Here is a 13,497-nt window from a genome sequence, read left to right as displayed (position 1 = left end):
GTAGAGGATGACTACCTAGAAATGGAGATATAGATATAGATATAGATATAGATATAGATATAGATATAGATATAGATATAGATATAGATATAGATATAGATATAGATATATATATAGATATATATATATAGATATATATATATATATATATATATATGAGGGAGGGCAAAGGATCCTGGGGGCGTCTGTCCCACCATGACCTAGAATGCTCTTGTGAGGGCTCACCCCAGCAAAGAAGTCCTTGCAGACTGTAGTGATCAGCCACCCCTCCTCTGAAGAGTTAACTGGAAGTGAGCCCTGTCCCGACTGAGAGGCTGGTGAATTCCAGGGCTCAGCCAATCAGCACACCAGGTGGGTGGGACCTAGAGAACCGTTGAGAGGAAGGTGAGTTTCTTTGTTAGAAGAAGCTGGGCTGGAGGTGCAGGAGAACACATGCGGCCATGGAGGATGACTGCAGGAAGATGGCTGCAGCTCTTGGAAGATAGAATTGCAGGGGCTTGAATTCTCAACCAAGGTTTTGGTGAGTTCAAGAAAAAGGAAGCCTGGGCTTTGGCTTCGGGAAATCTAGGGGAAATTTGTTTAGTCAGATTTTGCATCAGACTTTCTGTTTCTGTGGTGTGTGTTTTGTATATACCTGAAACTGTTCTATTATTGTTTACCTGTAATGTAATTAACCTAAGAAACACTAGCCTTCGCCCATCCGGCCAGGATATAGCAAAAGACTCTGTAAGCTTTTAAAGGTGTTTTTGTATTTTCCTACATACCTGCTCCTTGCAACTGGGCAACCACGATTTTTAAAGCGTGCCACCCCAGCATCATTTGGAGTGCTTTTTGAAGTATTCTTGTAACCTACTGAGTATTTTTACCTGTAATTAAAAACTGAGAAAGCCTCAGACAGAAGTAGTCTGTAGTATTTGAATAAAACTGCTGTAAAAGGGTGCCTTGCATATGTTGCCACCAGGACTGTTTGTGCTTGTGAACAGACATCATTGTCACTTAATTCTTGGGAAACAAAGCACTTAGTTCCCATCCTGTCATCCCATCCCCTTTCCCTCCTGCTTGCAAGGAGGGGGGAGCAAGGCACAGAATGGGGAGAGGGAATGCCCCAGTGTGACTTTGCTGCTTTAAAAGCTGACAAGCTCGAGATCGGATATTGTCCTGTAGCCGGGCAACGGCTTTGTTGGATTGGAGACAGGAGGGGTGGGTCGAGTGCTCAGAGAGGCATCCAGCAAGAAGCACCATAGTCTTGGAGCGGGTGCAATCCTGGGCGGGTCTACGCTGTCGTCTCTATGATTGTGGTTCCCAAAAGTGCATGGAACTGCAGTTATGGCACTGTCCGTGTTTGGACATAATGCTTCAGCAGCCAAACCTCATGTCTCAGCAGTGAACCTTACTGCAAGCCCAGGGTTCAAATTAGAGTTTGGCAAGGCAAACTGTAGGTCAATTTTGGCTTGAAACCGTGGTTGTACACATTCTGACATAATGGAATCTCTGCCCCATTCAACTCTGGTTTGCATTATGTCCGAATTCAGCCATGGAGTCATTTTATTTTTACGGTATAACTGTCATATTGTCATACTGTTATGACAGTATGACCGTCATAAACCAGTATGACTGGTTTAATATACAATTTGGTTTTTTAAAATTATTTTTGGAGAGGTGGAATGGATTGTAAGGTTGATTTGCTTAAACGTGCATCAGTATCACCCAGCTGTCATATGGTTTCAGCTAGGGATGTAGATAACATTTAATTCATTAAACATTTAAACTATTGAAATTATATTGTTTAAATAAGAGCTCTCATGGGGGAATTCCCAATTCCTACAAAAGCAAAGGAGATGCTGGTTGCTCCATGGCAATGGGGACACAGAAAAATGCTGCTTGTTGGCAGGGTCTCAGCTGCTTGCTAGCAGGTGTCTGCCAGGTCCTACTCTCCACTTCTTTATCCCCTCCCATTATATTTTTTAGACTTTTTTTAGACATTTAACGATTTATAGCATTTTTTTTTACCATTAAGTCTGATCTTAACAATGAAGTACTGAGTATTTTATATTCCTAATTCCAGCATTACTTATGGGTTGTATCCATAGAACGTTAGTCATCGTTAAGTCTCATTGAAATTAAATTGATTTTAATCACAGTTAACTTTTGTAGCAACATAGGATGCTGCCTTATGCCAATTCTGACCATTGATCCATCTAACTCAGTATTGTCCACATTGATTGGCAGCAGCTTTAGTCTCTCCCAGCCTTACCTGGAGATGCCAGGGTAGGGGCACAGCAAGGTTGAAGTGGACCATGGGACAAGTGAAGGTGGGTCCCTGTCCTCCGCCACCCACTTTCTTCTTCAGAAAGTCACAACAGGGAGAGCAAAGAGCACATTATCACCCAGTCAGTGGGGCACCCCTCCCACAGGGGCCCAGGGACATTTTGTTTCTCATTCAATTTTAGCTACACCCCTGTGTCAGGGCTTGAACCCCATATCAGAGATTGAACTTGAGATCTTCTGCATGCAAAGCAGATGCTCTACCATTGAGTTATGGCCCAATCTCCATTGTCTCGTAGATTTCAGTGGGATTTTGTCATGATTAACTTTCTTTGGATACAATCCTGTGTTTCTAGTTGGTGGTGTTAAACACAACAAATCTTAAAAATACTCTTGCTATTGAATGTGGAGGTTTCTGCAGGGGGTGCTGTTATATACAAAGGCCACATTGATAGTGCTGGCTTCAGCAGTATGTTTCACTGCTGAAAATTCACTGGCTCTGTGACTGTCCTTGTGCATTCCAAAAATGGCTTCTAAACAAATCTATTAGCTGGACGCTAATCACACTTCTCCTGGGGAGCTGGACATTATGAGAAGTTCCAGTCTGCCCACTTTTAACATCTTCAGGAAGGTAGTAGGTACATAGGTTGTCTACTTTAGGACCCAACCTTAGGCTGTGAAGTGGTGGAATGGTCTCCCTCCAGCAAGTTCCTGCATGGTGGACCTTTTGCCTGCATGGTGGACCTTTGGAAGGTCCATGGAACCTTTGGAAGGTGTTTGGAAGGCCTTACTGGGGCACAAACAACTCACTTTTTCAATTTGAATACTGTTATATTTTATTGACATCAGTGTACAAGTGTAAGAACAAGTATTATTCAACTGGTTTAAAAACTCAGGACTAACACTGAGTGTCTAGCCACCAGGCATCACATCATGGACTACTAGTGGGTCAGTTCAGTTTACTCCATAATCATTCTGCAATCTGTAGCGATTGAAATCCAAATGGAGACTATGTGCAGCACCTCTGAAGACTCTCATGGTGATTGGTGATCTGTATTGCTTGGTCTAATCAATATATAGTAAGTATATGTAAGTGAATTTTATAAATAAATTAATATTGTCATGATAATAGAAAACATCTGTCGTCAATGTAATTACCATGAGATTCTTATATGTAGCCAACAAATTTCAAAGCAATTAGGTTTCACTATTATAAGAAATATTGATCTGTAAAGGAAATACGTGCAACTGAATATATGAAACTTTCTGTACAATACCCTACTGTTTGCTTCTCCTAAATGCTGAGTTGGCGGAAAATAGTGGTATGCTTATTCAACATGTTTCCATTTATTTTGTATTCTAACATTTCTCTCACACATAGAGACCATTCACAAAATCAAAAACTGTGTTCTACCCGGGTTTGGGAGCTGTGTGTGCTCCCAATTTTCGGTTGTGTGGAAGCAAGGTAAGAGGAAAACCTGAGTAGATTTTCCACTTACATACAATCACTTCTACCCAGGTTTTTCTCTTACCTTGCTTCCACACAACCAAAATTGGGAGCACACACAGCTCCAAAACCCGGGTAGAACACAGTTTCTGATTGTGTGAATAACTTCACAATCTCATTTGTAGTGAAAGGCTATCAAATGTTGACAAGCAAGAAAACAGCCAAGAAAGGCTGTAACCCTTAGATTTGTAGGTTGAGTATCATTTAGCATAATCATTTAACACATTTTTATACCACCCCATATGCAAGTCCCAGGGCACTTCACAATCTAAAAACACAACAATTAAAACATTAACACAATTAAAACAGTTCAAAATACAGATTAAAAACTCAAAAACTTAAAACTTTAAGTTAGGATTTCTAAATCCTATTGGCAGCTGTGGCTAGTGAGGCCTGTTCCAGGGGAGCAGTGAGGGCAGCAGGATATCACTTTTTTTTAAAAGCCAAGCTTACCTGCCACCAGCACCCAACATCCTTCAAGAACTGGCGGCAGCCAACCCAGCATCTTGTAGAGAGGGTGCCGCACCACTTAGCTGGCCTCCATGCATGCACAGTGGCCATGTGAGTGGTCAGCTCAGCACAACCCTCGCTGTGTTGACCACTCAAATGGCTGCTTTGCATGCATGGAGGCCGCCCTTCCTATGGAATGCTGGATTGGCTGCTGCCAATTCCCAAAGGATGCTGGGAGCTGGTGATGGGTAAGTGATGCTTCTTTTAAAGTTATATCTCCCTGCCCTCAAAAAAAAAAACCCTCCCCCAGAACAGGCCTCACCAGTCACTACCTGCCTCTTGGAATCAAATTGACTCAGTCACAACTAATTTGTCTCATTAGTTTTAGTGTTGCTTAGTCATAACTAACTTGCTTAGGAAACAACCCTAAGAGCACAACAAACATGAAGCTTATGCACATAATTAATAGCCTCATTTTTAAAAGGCAAAAAGCCATTTAAACACTACATTTATAACTGTTATTTACAAAAACTCAAATCAGATTAGTTATTTTTTCGAAGTAATTGTTGCTTATTTTATGTGTACGATATGCATTTGAATTACAATACTACTCATAGAAGAAGTTCACAGCCCCATACTCTACTTTCATAGTACAGCATGAGAATTTCACAATGGCAGAAAAAGCTGAATGCTGTATCAACATGATGGGTAGGCTAAATAAATGTACTTAGCAATGATGCACAGTGTTAATTTAAGGTGGATCGTTATTAACATTGCCAGAGTTTTGTCGGGGGGGGGGGGAGAACACTTTTGTGACTTTTAGGAGGTTTTTATAACATAATGCAAATAGTACGGTTGATGCCTTAACTGCTATCAGTTACATATATATCAGACAACAATGATATAGGGACACAATGAGGCTGTTTTCACAAGCAGCCTAGCACAGGGTAGAGCAGCCTAGTCCAGGCTAGGTGTTTGCGTGGAACACCGGGATCCACGCGGATCCTGCACTCCTGCCCAGCCTAACCCCGCTCCCAAGCCCAACTCTAACTAAGCCAAGGTTAAGGGAGCAAGCGCTTCCTTAAGCCAGCTGCCGGGATTGTGTGTTTCCTCAAGCTGCATGAAGCCTGAGGAGACACAGAGACAGGTGCCTAGAGCGCCCGCCTGACAGGGGATCCTGTCAATGCCCCACACTCATGGCATGATCCATTGTGGGATCTCTGGAGGCCAGGGCGTACCATACTGGCTTCTAGAGTTCTGTGCTGCATGGAGCAGCATGGATCGTCTGGGAGCACGGTCCACGCTCACAGCAGCCTTTTTGTGATTGCCTGGAGTGGGGGAGATGAGCCGAAGCAGCCCGCCTGCCCATGTGAATGGCCCCAATATTTATGGAGAGAAGTCTGTTGGAAAAATGTTTGTTGATATCAATCTCATGATTTGTTCACTGTATTATGAATAAAATTGATAAAATGATATTCCTTATTGCCACATCTTATTGGAACAGAAGAAGCATCTTGCAAACCTTTATCTTTGAGTATTATCAGTATCAAATCTGTATATTCTTCTCTTTCCTCCCTTTGTGTGACAGTATGAGTGTTGGATTTGTGGGAGAGTGGGTTAGTTGTCAGCAGGGTGGATTCCTTTGAATCTAGGCAATGTAAATTGTTTATTTTAATTACTAAGGGGGGAAAGCAAATTACATCTCATTTCTAGGTTTCTAATGCATATTTTTCTGAACAAGCATGCATACTAGCTAGCTGCTATAACAAATAAAACATGCTTGCAACTAAACAGAGCCTTTATACTGCCCAAGAGCATAATCCAAAACCTCTGGCTTTAGAATCTACATGCCTTTTGCACTACAAATTTTACATCTGCTTAAGGGAGTGATTGTAAAATTGAGGAATTTTTTTGGTGCTTTCTATCAATGTAGCAGTTAAAATCTTAACTACCCAGAATTTTCCAGAAGCAAAGACTGATAATTACGGAGCAGAACAGTGTTTTTATTGTTGGTGGTGATTTTATTATGTATGGTGTTAGCCGCTTTGATCTCCTTTGGGAGGATGTAGCAGGATATAAGATATTTTATACATAAATTTTGAAAAACCATCCAAGTCTAAATATTCATAATTTGCACAGTAATAAAATTCATGACCTATTGTGTCATTGATGGGGTTCAGTTTTAAAAGCTTTTTAGCATAGACTTTAATATTTCTATATAACACAACATTCAGATTCGTTTTGATTTATGCACACAAATATTCCAAATTTTTACACACTAGTCAACATCCCGCGGAACCTTGAGGCCTGAACAACCCTAAGGTCACAAGGACTTCCAGGGACTGCCTTCCCTCCCCGCATACACACGGGTGCGTGCACTGCCTTGGTTTGGAAGGTGGTAGCAGCAATGTGCACAAAGCACCAATGTTTTATCAGAGAGCTTTCTAAAGCACTCTCTGTGACCTCAGGGTTGTTCAGTGGTTTCACTTGTCAGGAGATCAGCCACTGGATTTTTAAAAAGAAAATCATTTAAATAAATGATATCTATTTATTCTGACTTTCAAATACTGTGAGAAACTTTATGCACAATTTTGTGATTATTAGAAGTTGTATGAAGCAAATTCTAAGATGTGTTCATTAAATATGAGGAAAGAGGAGAACTGGTCTTGTGATGGTTTACATTTGAATGGGAGACTACATGTGAGCACTGAAAGATATTCCCTTTACGGGATTATTTATTTATTTATTTATTTATTTATTTGATTTATATACCACCCTTCCAAAATGGCTCAGGGCGGTTCACAACATGATAAAAACAAAACAATTAAAATCAAACTATTAAAACACAATAAAACAAATAAAACAGCTAAAAGCCCTGGAAATCAGGGCAACAGTTTAAAACAAATTAATCATTTAAAACTCTGGAAGGCCTGGCCAAATAAGTATGTTTTAAGGACTCTCTTGAAGGACAGCAATGATCTCAAATTACGAATTTCTGCCGGGAGTGCATTCCATAGCCCAGGAGCAGCTACAGAGAAGGCCTGCCTCTGCGTCACCACCAGATGAACTGGTGGTGACTGGAGACAGACCTCTTCAGATGACTTTAACGTGCGGTGGGGATCATGTAAAAGAAGGCGCTTTCTTAGATAACTTGGACCTAAGCCGTTCAGGGCTTTAAAGGTAATAACCAGCACTTTGTATTTTGCCCAGAAACATATCAGCAGCCAGTGTAGCTGTTTCAAAACAGGCATAATATGGTCTCTCCGGGTTGCCCCAGAGACCAATCTGGCTGCCGCATTCTGAACTAACTGAAGTTTCCGGACTACGTACAAAGGCAGCCCCACATAGAGCGCATTGCAGTAGTCAAGCTGGCAGGTTACCAGCTGATGCACCACTGTTTTGAGGTCATCCTCTCTGAGGAATGGACGCAGCTGTTGGGAAGCTGCATGTAGAAGGTTCCAAGTCCCCACCTTGGCATCTCCAGATAGGGCTGGGAGATACTCCTGCCTGCAAGCTTGGAAAAGTCGCTGCCGGTCTGTGTAGACAATACTGAGCTAGATAGACCAATGGTCTTACTTGGTAGAAAGCAGCTTCCTGTGTTCCTATGAAGTAAAATTCTTGTTAAGAAGAATTGCATTTGGGGTGCTATCATTGCTTACACTACAGTATTCACAATCTGTTTTTCTTCCTAAATACAGGTGGCCCTTGTTATTTGCAGGTGTTCCATTCCTACCAATTTCTGCAGATAACAAAACCACAAATAAAGAGACCTTAACCCTATGGGGATTGAGGGGTTAGGTTCCTTGAGCTTTAAAAACCTTAAAACGCAGCAAGGGGCAGAAATAAGGGTAGAAATGCATAGTACCTTGTTCTCCAGGTCTGGAATGCCTTCCAATCCCCCATTTTTTTTTAAATTTAAAAACAAAAACAAAAAAGAGGCTCTGCACTTCAAAGATGGTTCAAAATTGCTCTGCACTTCAAAATGGTGGCTGGAAATGACATCAGAAGTTATTTCCGGCCACTCAGGAACTGCAGGTAGGCAAAAATTGCCTATATTTCATGCCACGGATAAAGAAACAGGGTCTCTAAGACCCATCCACAGATACATGAAACCGTGATCTGCGAAACCACAGATAATGAGGGTCTCCTGTAATCACCTAAAGAAGACCTAAGTTCTCTCAATAGCTGACACAAGCTTAGACACCAGTTTAGACAGAAATTGGTTTATTTCTTTTGCTCTTAGATTAGCTCTTTTCACCCTCTCTCCAATGATCAGTCATCAAAATTTCAGAAAGACATATACCATGCTGTCTTTCTTAGTATTCTTTATCTGCATATCTTTTATGGCAATAATCCTCACTTCAGGTTTTTTTTTCCTAAACAGTCTTCCTTAACATACTTGCAGCTTCCATTTTTAAAAATATATATTTTTACTCGACCTGGTTTCATCCCCCTGAACGTTGGAAAGTGGAGCTTCTTCCTGACTAAAAGCTTCATATATGGCTATCAAGAGTAGTATCAGATGGCTATCTAAGAGTAATATTAGATAGATAACATTAGATGGTTATCAAGAGTAATATTAGATGGCAAAAAATTATGCCATCTAATATTACTCTCAATGTATATAAATGTTGAGATAATTGCTATATAAGAATCATCCAATCAAAATTTGCTTTCACTACAAACAACACAAAAACTGCATCTCTATTCAACACTTAGTTCAATTCTTAATATGATGATAAGTACTGGTAAGAGAACTAGTTTCCTCATGATGGTCACAAAAATAATCTTCATTCTCTGTGCTGAAATCTTTGGCATCCCCAATGTTCAGAGCTCTATTGGTGGAAGATTCTGCATCACAGCTCTGCCCATCATGTTACCAAGTGCACCGAGGGAGAGGGGGGAGCTATTTTTTGCTGCTTTCTCCACCATTCAGAAGAACTTTTTGACTTCAGGAATATGTCCTTAAGGGCTGTGCACCTGCCCTCTCCCATATTCATGGGTGGTTGCTTGTCACCTTTCCAGGATTTTTGCTGTGAAGTCCCACAGTTCTGTTTGGGAATCTTACTCATCCTCCTCATATAATGTTTTGTTCTTTTTCAGTGTGAACTGCATGGTAAACTCTTTTTTTGGTTGAAAAAATGGTATATAAATAATCATAACTGGTATTGTTCCTTCCAAACTGAAGAAATGCATAAAGCTTATAGTTCAAATACAGGACATTATTAAAATATTTGTATTACTAATTGGTGCACGCACTGGACTTAATTCTGGACTTTTTTTTGTTTTTCAGAGTTCCTGTGTACCGCTTGATTTAGATGTAGTGGACCTAAGAACAAACACGCAAAAGAGAACTTGCTGCAAATTGTAATTGGCAGTGTTTTGTTGTCTGTGTTCTGATCATGTATTTGATACATACCAACTCTGAACTTAAATCTTTCTCGCTCTCTCTTTTTAAAGTTCTCAAAACATACAGTGATTAAAGCTTTAATGTTAACATGCAAACACTTCTGTCAGTCCACTGTTGTTTTATTTAACTGACTTACAAATGTTTAAAATAAACAAATTATTATTTGCACATGTGGTCATGATTGTAACATCCATTGAGATGCAAGCATATAAAATATCTTAATGTTGGCCAAAGTTGTTTAATGTTAGGAAGTTATGTTGGCCAAAGGTGAAATCTATAGTATGAAAACCACCTGATGAGAGTTCACCTAACAGTATATTAGGTACTTTACCACTTCAGGATAAGCCATGTTTGCTTCTCCTGAAGAGCATACAATTCTAGAAACACAATTTAGATGGGAAAGGGAAGAAGAGAGGAAAAGGACGCTGTTCTTTCATAGTTCAATAGCACCTGTCACATAAAGCACTTTTAAAATGACAATTGACTAGTTTAAGCAAAAACAGTTTTCCAAAGTTTGATATAATTTAATTTGCCTTAAAGCATAAAAGGTCAACTAGAACCCTTTTTGTGGAGCATTTAAAAAATGGTGGCTGACATCCTAATTAACAAAGTGCTCATGCTTCTCGAGGATGTGCCAGAAGCCCTCATGCAACTCCCCGTCCCCTGGGCGGAAGAGCCTTTAGACTCTGTGCAAGGAGTGCTCTGCAGTCGAAGGCTTTTCCACAAATGCACTTGCATTGAGAGATGGGAGAATTCCACAACATCTCTCAGCACATCCCCGCAATGCCTAGAAGCCAGGGGTGTAGCAAGGTTGGAGTGGGCCCAGACACAAGATTTTTAAACTGGCCACCCCCACCCCATATATATATATATATATACACACACACATACATACATATAAATGTATCCTATGTGCCACAATAGAACATCATCCTAAATTATTTTTTAAAAGGTTTTGTAAATTGTGGACGATGCAAGTCATTTAATGGTACCATGTTTCCCCGGAAATAAGACAGTGTCTTATATTAATTTTAGCCCCCCAAAATGCACTAGGGCATATTAGCGGTACATCAGAAATTACTGCTAGGTCTTACTTCGGGGTAGGTCTTACTTTCGGGGAAACAGGGTACTAGAGAAAGACATGCTGTTCTGGTAGCTCCAGGTCTTAACACTCATATCAGTTTCGGAGGATGAATACAACTGAAGGAAGCCTGGGCGGGTGCACAGCTGGGGGAGTCAGTCATGTGACTTGCCTCTGGGGGCCCCCGAAGGCAGTGGGCCCCCAGACAACTGTCTCCCCTTGCCCTATTATAGTTACACCCCTGCTAGAAGCACAAGTACTGTCTGCTGGTATATTCTGCAGCCTGATGTGGTACAGTCCAGGAAGGACTATCTAGCATGGGGATTCTGCTGAATATGTCACTTGGCTACTAACTGGGCAAAGAGACATTCTTTAAAGTGGTGGCACTCTTATATTTAGCAGGAGAAGAGAAACTCCCTATTGAACACCAACAAATATTTATATACTGCTTTTCAACAAAAGTTTCCAGAGCGGTTTACATAGATTAATAACAAACAAATAAGTATGATGGATCCCTATCCCCGAAGGGCTCATAATCCAAAAAGAAACGTAAGATAAACACCAGCAACAGTCACTGCAGGTACTGTGCTGGGGGTGGATAGGGCCAGTTACTCTCCACCTGCTAAATAAAGAGAGTCACCATGTTTAAAAGGTGCCTCTTTGCCCAGTTAGCAGGGCTATATTCAACCCAATATAGCACACATCTAGTAGTTATTGCTGGTGCTTCCCTGGTGTTTCTTTTTAGATTGTGAGCCTCTTTGGGACAGTGAACCATCTTCTCATTCCTTTTGCTATGTAAACTACTTTTGAGAGCTTTTTTGTTGAAAAAGTGTACAAACAGATGATAAATAATAATGGCTCCAAATAACTTTTTTTTTTTTTTGCAAGTCATTTAGGTGAACTGTAGATATGTCTCAGTCCCCTGCTAACTGAGCAGAGAGGCATCTTTTTTAAAAGTGTGATTCGCTTTATTTAGCGGGGGAGAGCAACTGGCCCTATCCACCCCCAGCACAGCAACCCTCCAGTGGCTGTTGCTGGTGTATATCTTATGTTTCTTTTTTAGATTGTGAGCCCTTTGGGGACAGCGAGCAATTTTATTCATGTATTTATATATTTATATCTATGTAAACTGCTTTGGGAACTTTTGTTGAAAAGTGGCATATAAATATTTGTTGTATTCTTAAATGACTAATTTAATATTTTCCCCCTCCAGAATAACATGCACAAAGTAGCAAGCTTCTGTGGGGGTGGGGAAAATAGTGGTTGTTGAAGACACATTTTCACATAAACAATGCAATTTCAGTTACCAGAAGTTTTGTCCATAAGGGAAACTGGTAACATTAGGTAGGCTGTCAAGATGTTTTAATGATATATTTGAGCATGAGTTTTCATGGGTGACATCCCATGTCATCAGGTGTAAAGCAAGAATAGGAGAAAGGTCAGTTAAAAGCATTCTTAAAAAGACAGTGACAATATACACCAAGTGGAATCTTTGTAATGTGAAAAACCATAATCTCTATTAAATCGTATTATGGCAAATTCTTTTATGAATTCCTGCTCAGCTATTTCTGGTTCCATGTGTCCATTTTTAAGAGCAGTTACTCTCATTCACTCTATGATGCTGTGACTCTGTAGACTGAATTATTGGCTTCTTGGTGTTACTGTTCTTGATATCAAATTTATGACCATTTAGTCTTTGTCTTAAGAACAGTCCTATGTAGATGGCCAAAGGAACTCTGGTACATGATATGCAGTAAGGTGGATAAGCGGGTATGGTTCAATGTATTTGGTAGGTGGATGCCATTGAATCCACACAGTGTTACTTTCTTTGAGCATACATAAAACACTGGGCTGGTTTGGCTGTTACCATGCACGCATCATGTAGTTAGAACCTGGGGCATGCATATTTACAAATGGGGTAGAACATCCTAACTGTACCATTCCAATAATACTTTAAAATAGTATTGGAACTGCACAATTAGGAGCAGTTAAGACATTCCACTTCCCACATTAACATGTGGGGTGGGTGGGAAATGCGTGCCCCTAATCACTCAGTATCATCTGAATCAATCCACTATTGTAAAAGAAAGTGTTCCTTATACTACAGAAGTTACATATTAGGTTGTTTGATGCTACATTTAACATCAGAGATTTGCTTAACTCAAATGTTAAGAAAATACTATATTCTTGTGTGATCTCAATCCTTTTTAAGCCAGCACAATTAAGTACGTAGTGTTATATAGCCCTGAAAGTTTTACAGTTTTATAAATTTTAATATTGGTAACTGAGTCTATTGTGGCTTTTTTGTGTTAGGTGATTTGACTAACAAAATATATATTGTGTTATATACTGTTTCTACTTAAAAACAAGCACCTTATTCTGTGACATCATCATAACCTTTAGTCCTTGAAGTGCTTTGGTAGGCAGGAGATTTGTTAGTAGGCTCTGAAGCTTAATTTTGGTTCTGGCCTCCATATTTCCCCTGTTCTTCTATCCCACCTAACAAGCACTGTGTAAATTTTTCCTCACATATTTTGCAGGCTTGCATTTGTAGTAAGCAGCAAACTAAGTCTTAGCCCCACTGGGCTCCCCCCACCGCAACTATAAAATTAACGAGACAAAAAAAGTGGTAAACCTAATGCAGTGATCAAACTGAAATAAGGTTAGTACTGGTTTACATCTGAATCTTTTTTGTTCCTGTGATTCCTCCGAACATCGTAGATACAGGATTGCATGCAAAAATGTCATGTTTGAACCAGATACACTCTGCAATTTCTGTGATAG

At 40.2% G+C, this 13,497-nt stretch overlaps 1 protein-coding gene and 1 long non-coding RNA gene across 2 annotated transcripts in view; one reads left to right on the top strand and one right to left on the bottom strand.

The window, feature by feature from the left end:
- The window catches only part of LOC128323527 (uncharacterized), a 39,287-nt gene extending 34,960 nt beyond the window's left edge, over positions 1 to 4,327 (bottom strand). Inside the window, exon 1 of the long non-coding RNA XR_008306331.1 lies at positions 4,226 to 4,327. This is a non-coding gene — a long non-coding RNA (uncharacterized LOC128323527). The remainder of the gene's footprint in view (positions 1 to 4,225) is intronic.
- Positions 1 to 12,997, top strand: part of LOC128323526 (ras-related protein Rab-10-like) — a 70,332-nt gene extending 57,335 nt beyond the window's left edge. The window contains exon 6 of the mRNA XM_053246814.1: positions 9,516 to 12,997. Within this exon, the coding sequence (XP_053102789.1) occupies positions 9,516 to 9,593 (78 nt within the window). The 3' untranslated portion in view covers positions 9,594 to 12,997. The remainder of the gene's footprint in view (positions 1 to 9,515) is intronic.
- The last annotated feature ends 500 nt before the right edge of the window (positions 12,998 to 13,497 follow it).

Source organism: Hemicordylus capensis, chromosome 4, assembly GCF_027244095.1.
Source record: "Hemicordylus capensis ecotype Gifberg chromosome 4, rHemCap1.1.pri, whole genome shotgun sequence".
Taxonomy (NCBI): Eukaryota; Metazoa; Chordata; class Lepidosauria; order Squamata; family Cordylidae; genus Hemicordylus; species Hemicordylus capensis.
Note: the sequence above shows the minus strand (reverse complement) of the source record. Positions and strands in the feature narration are given on the sequence as shown.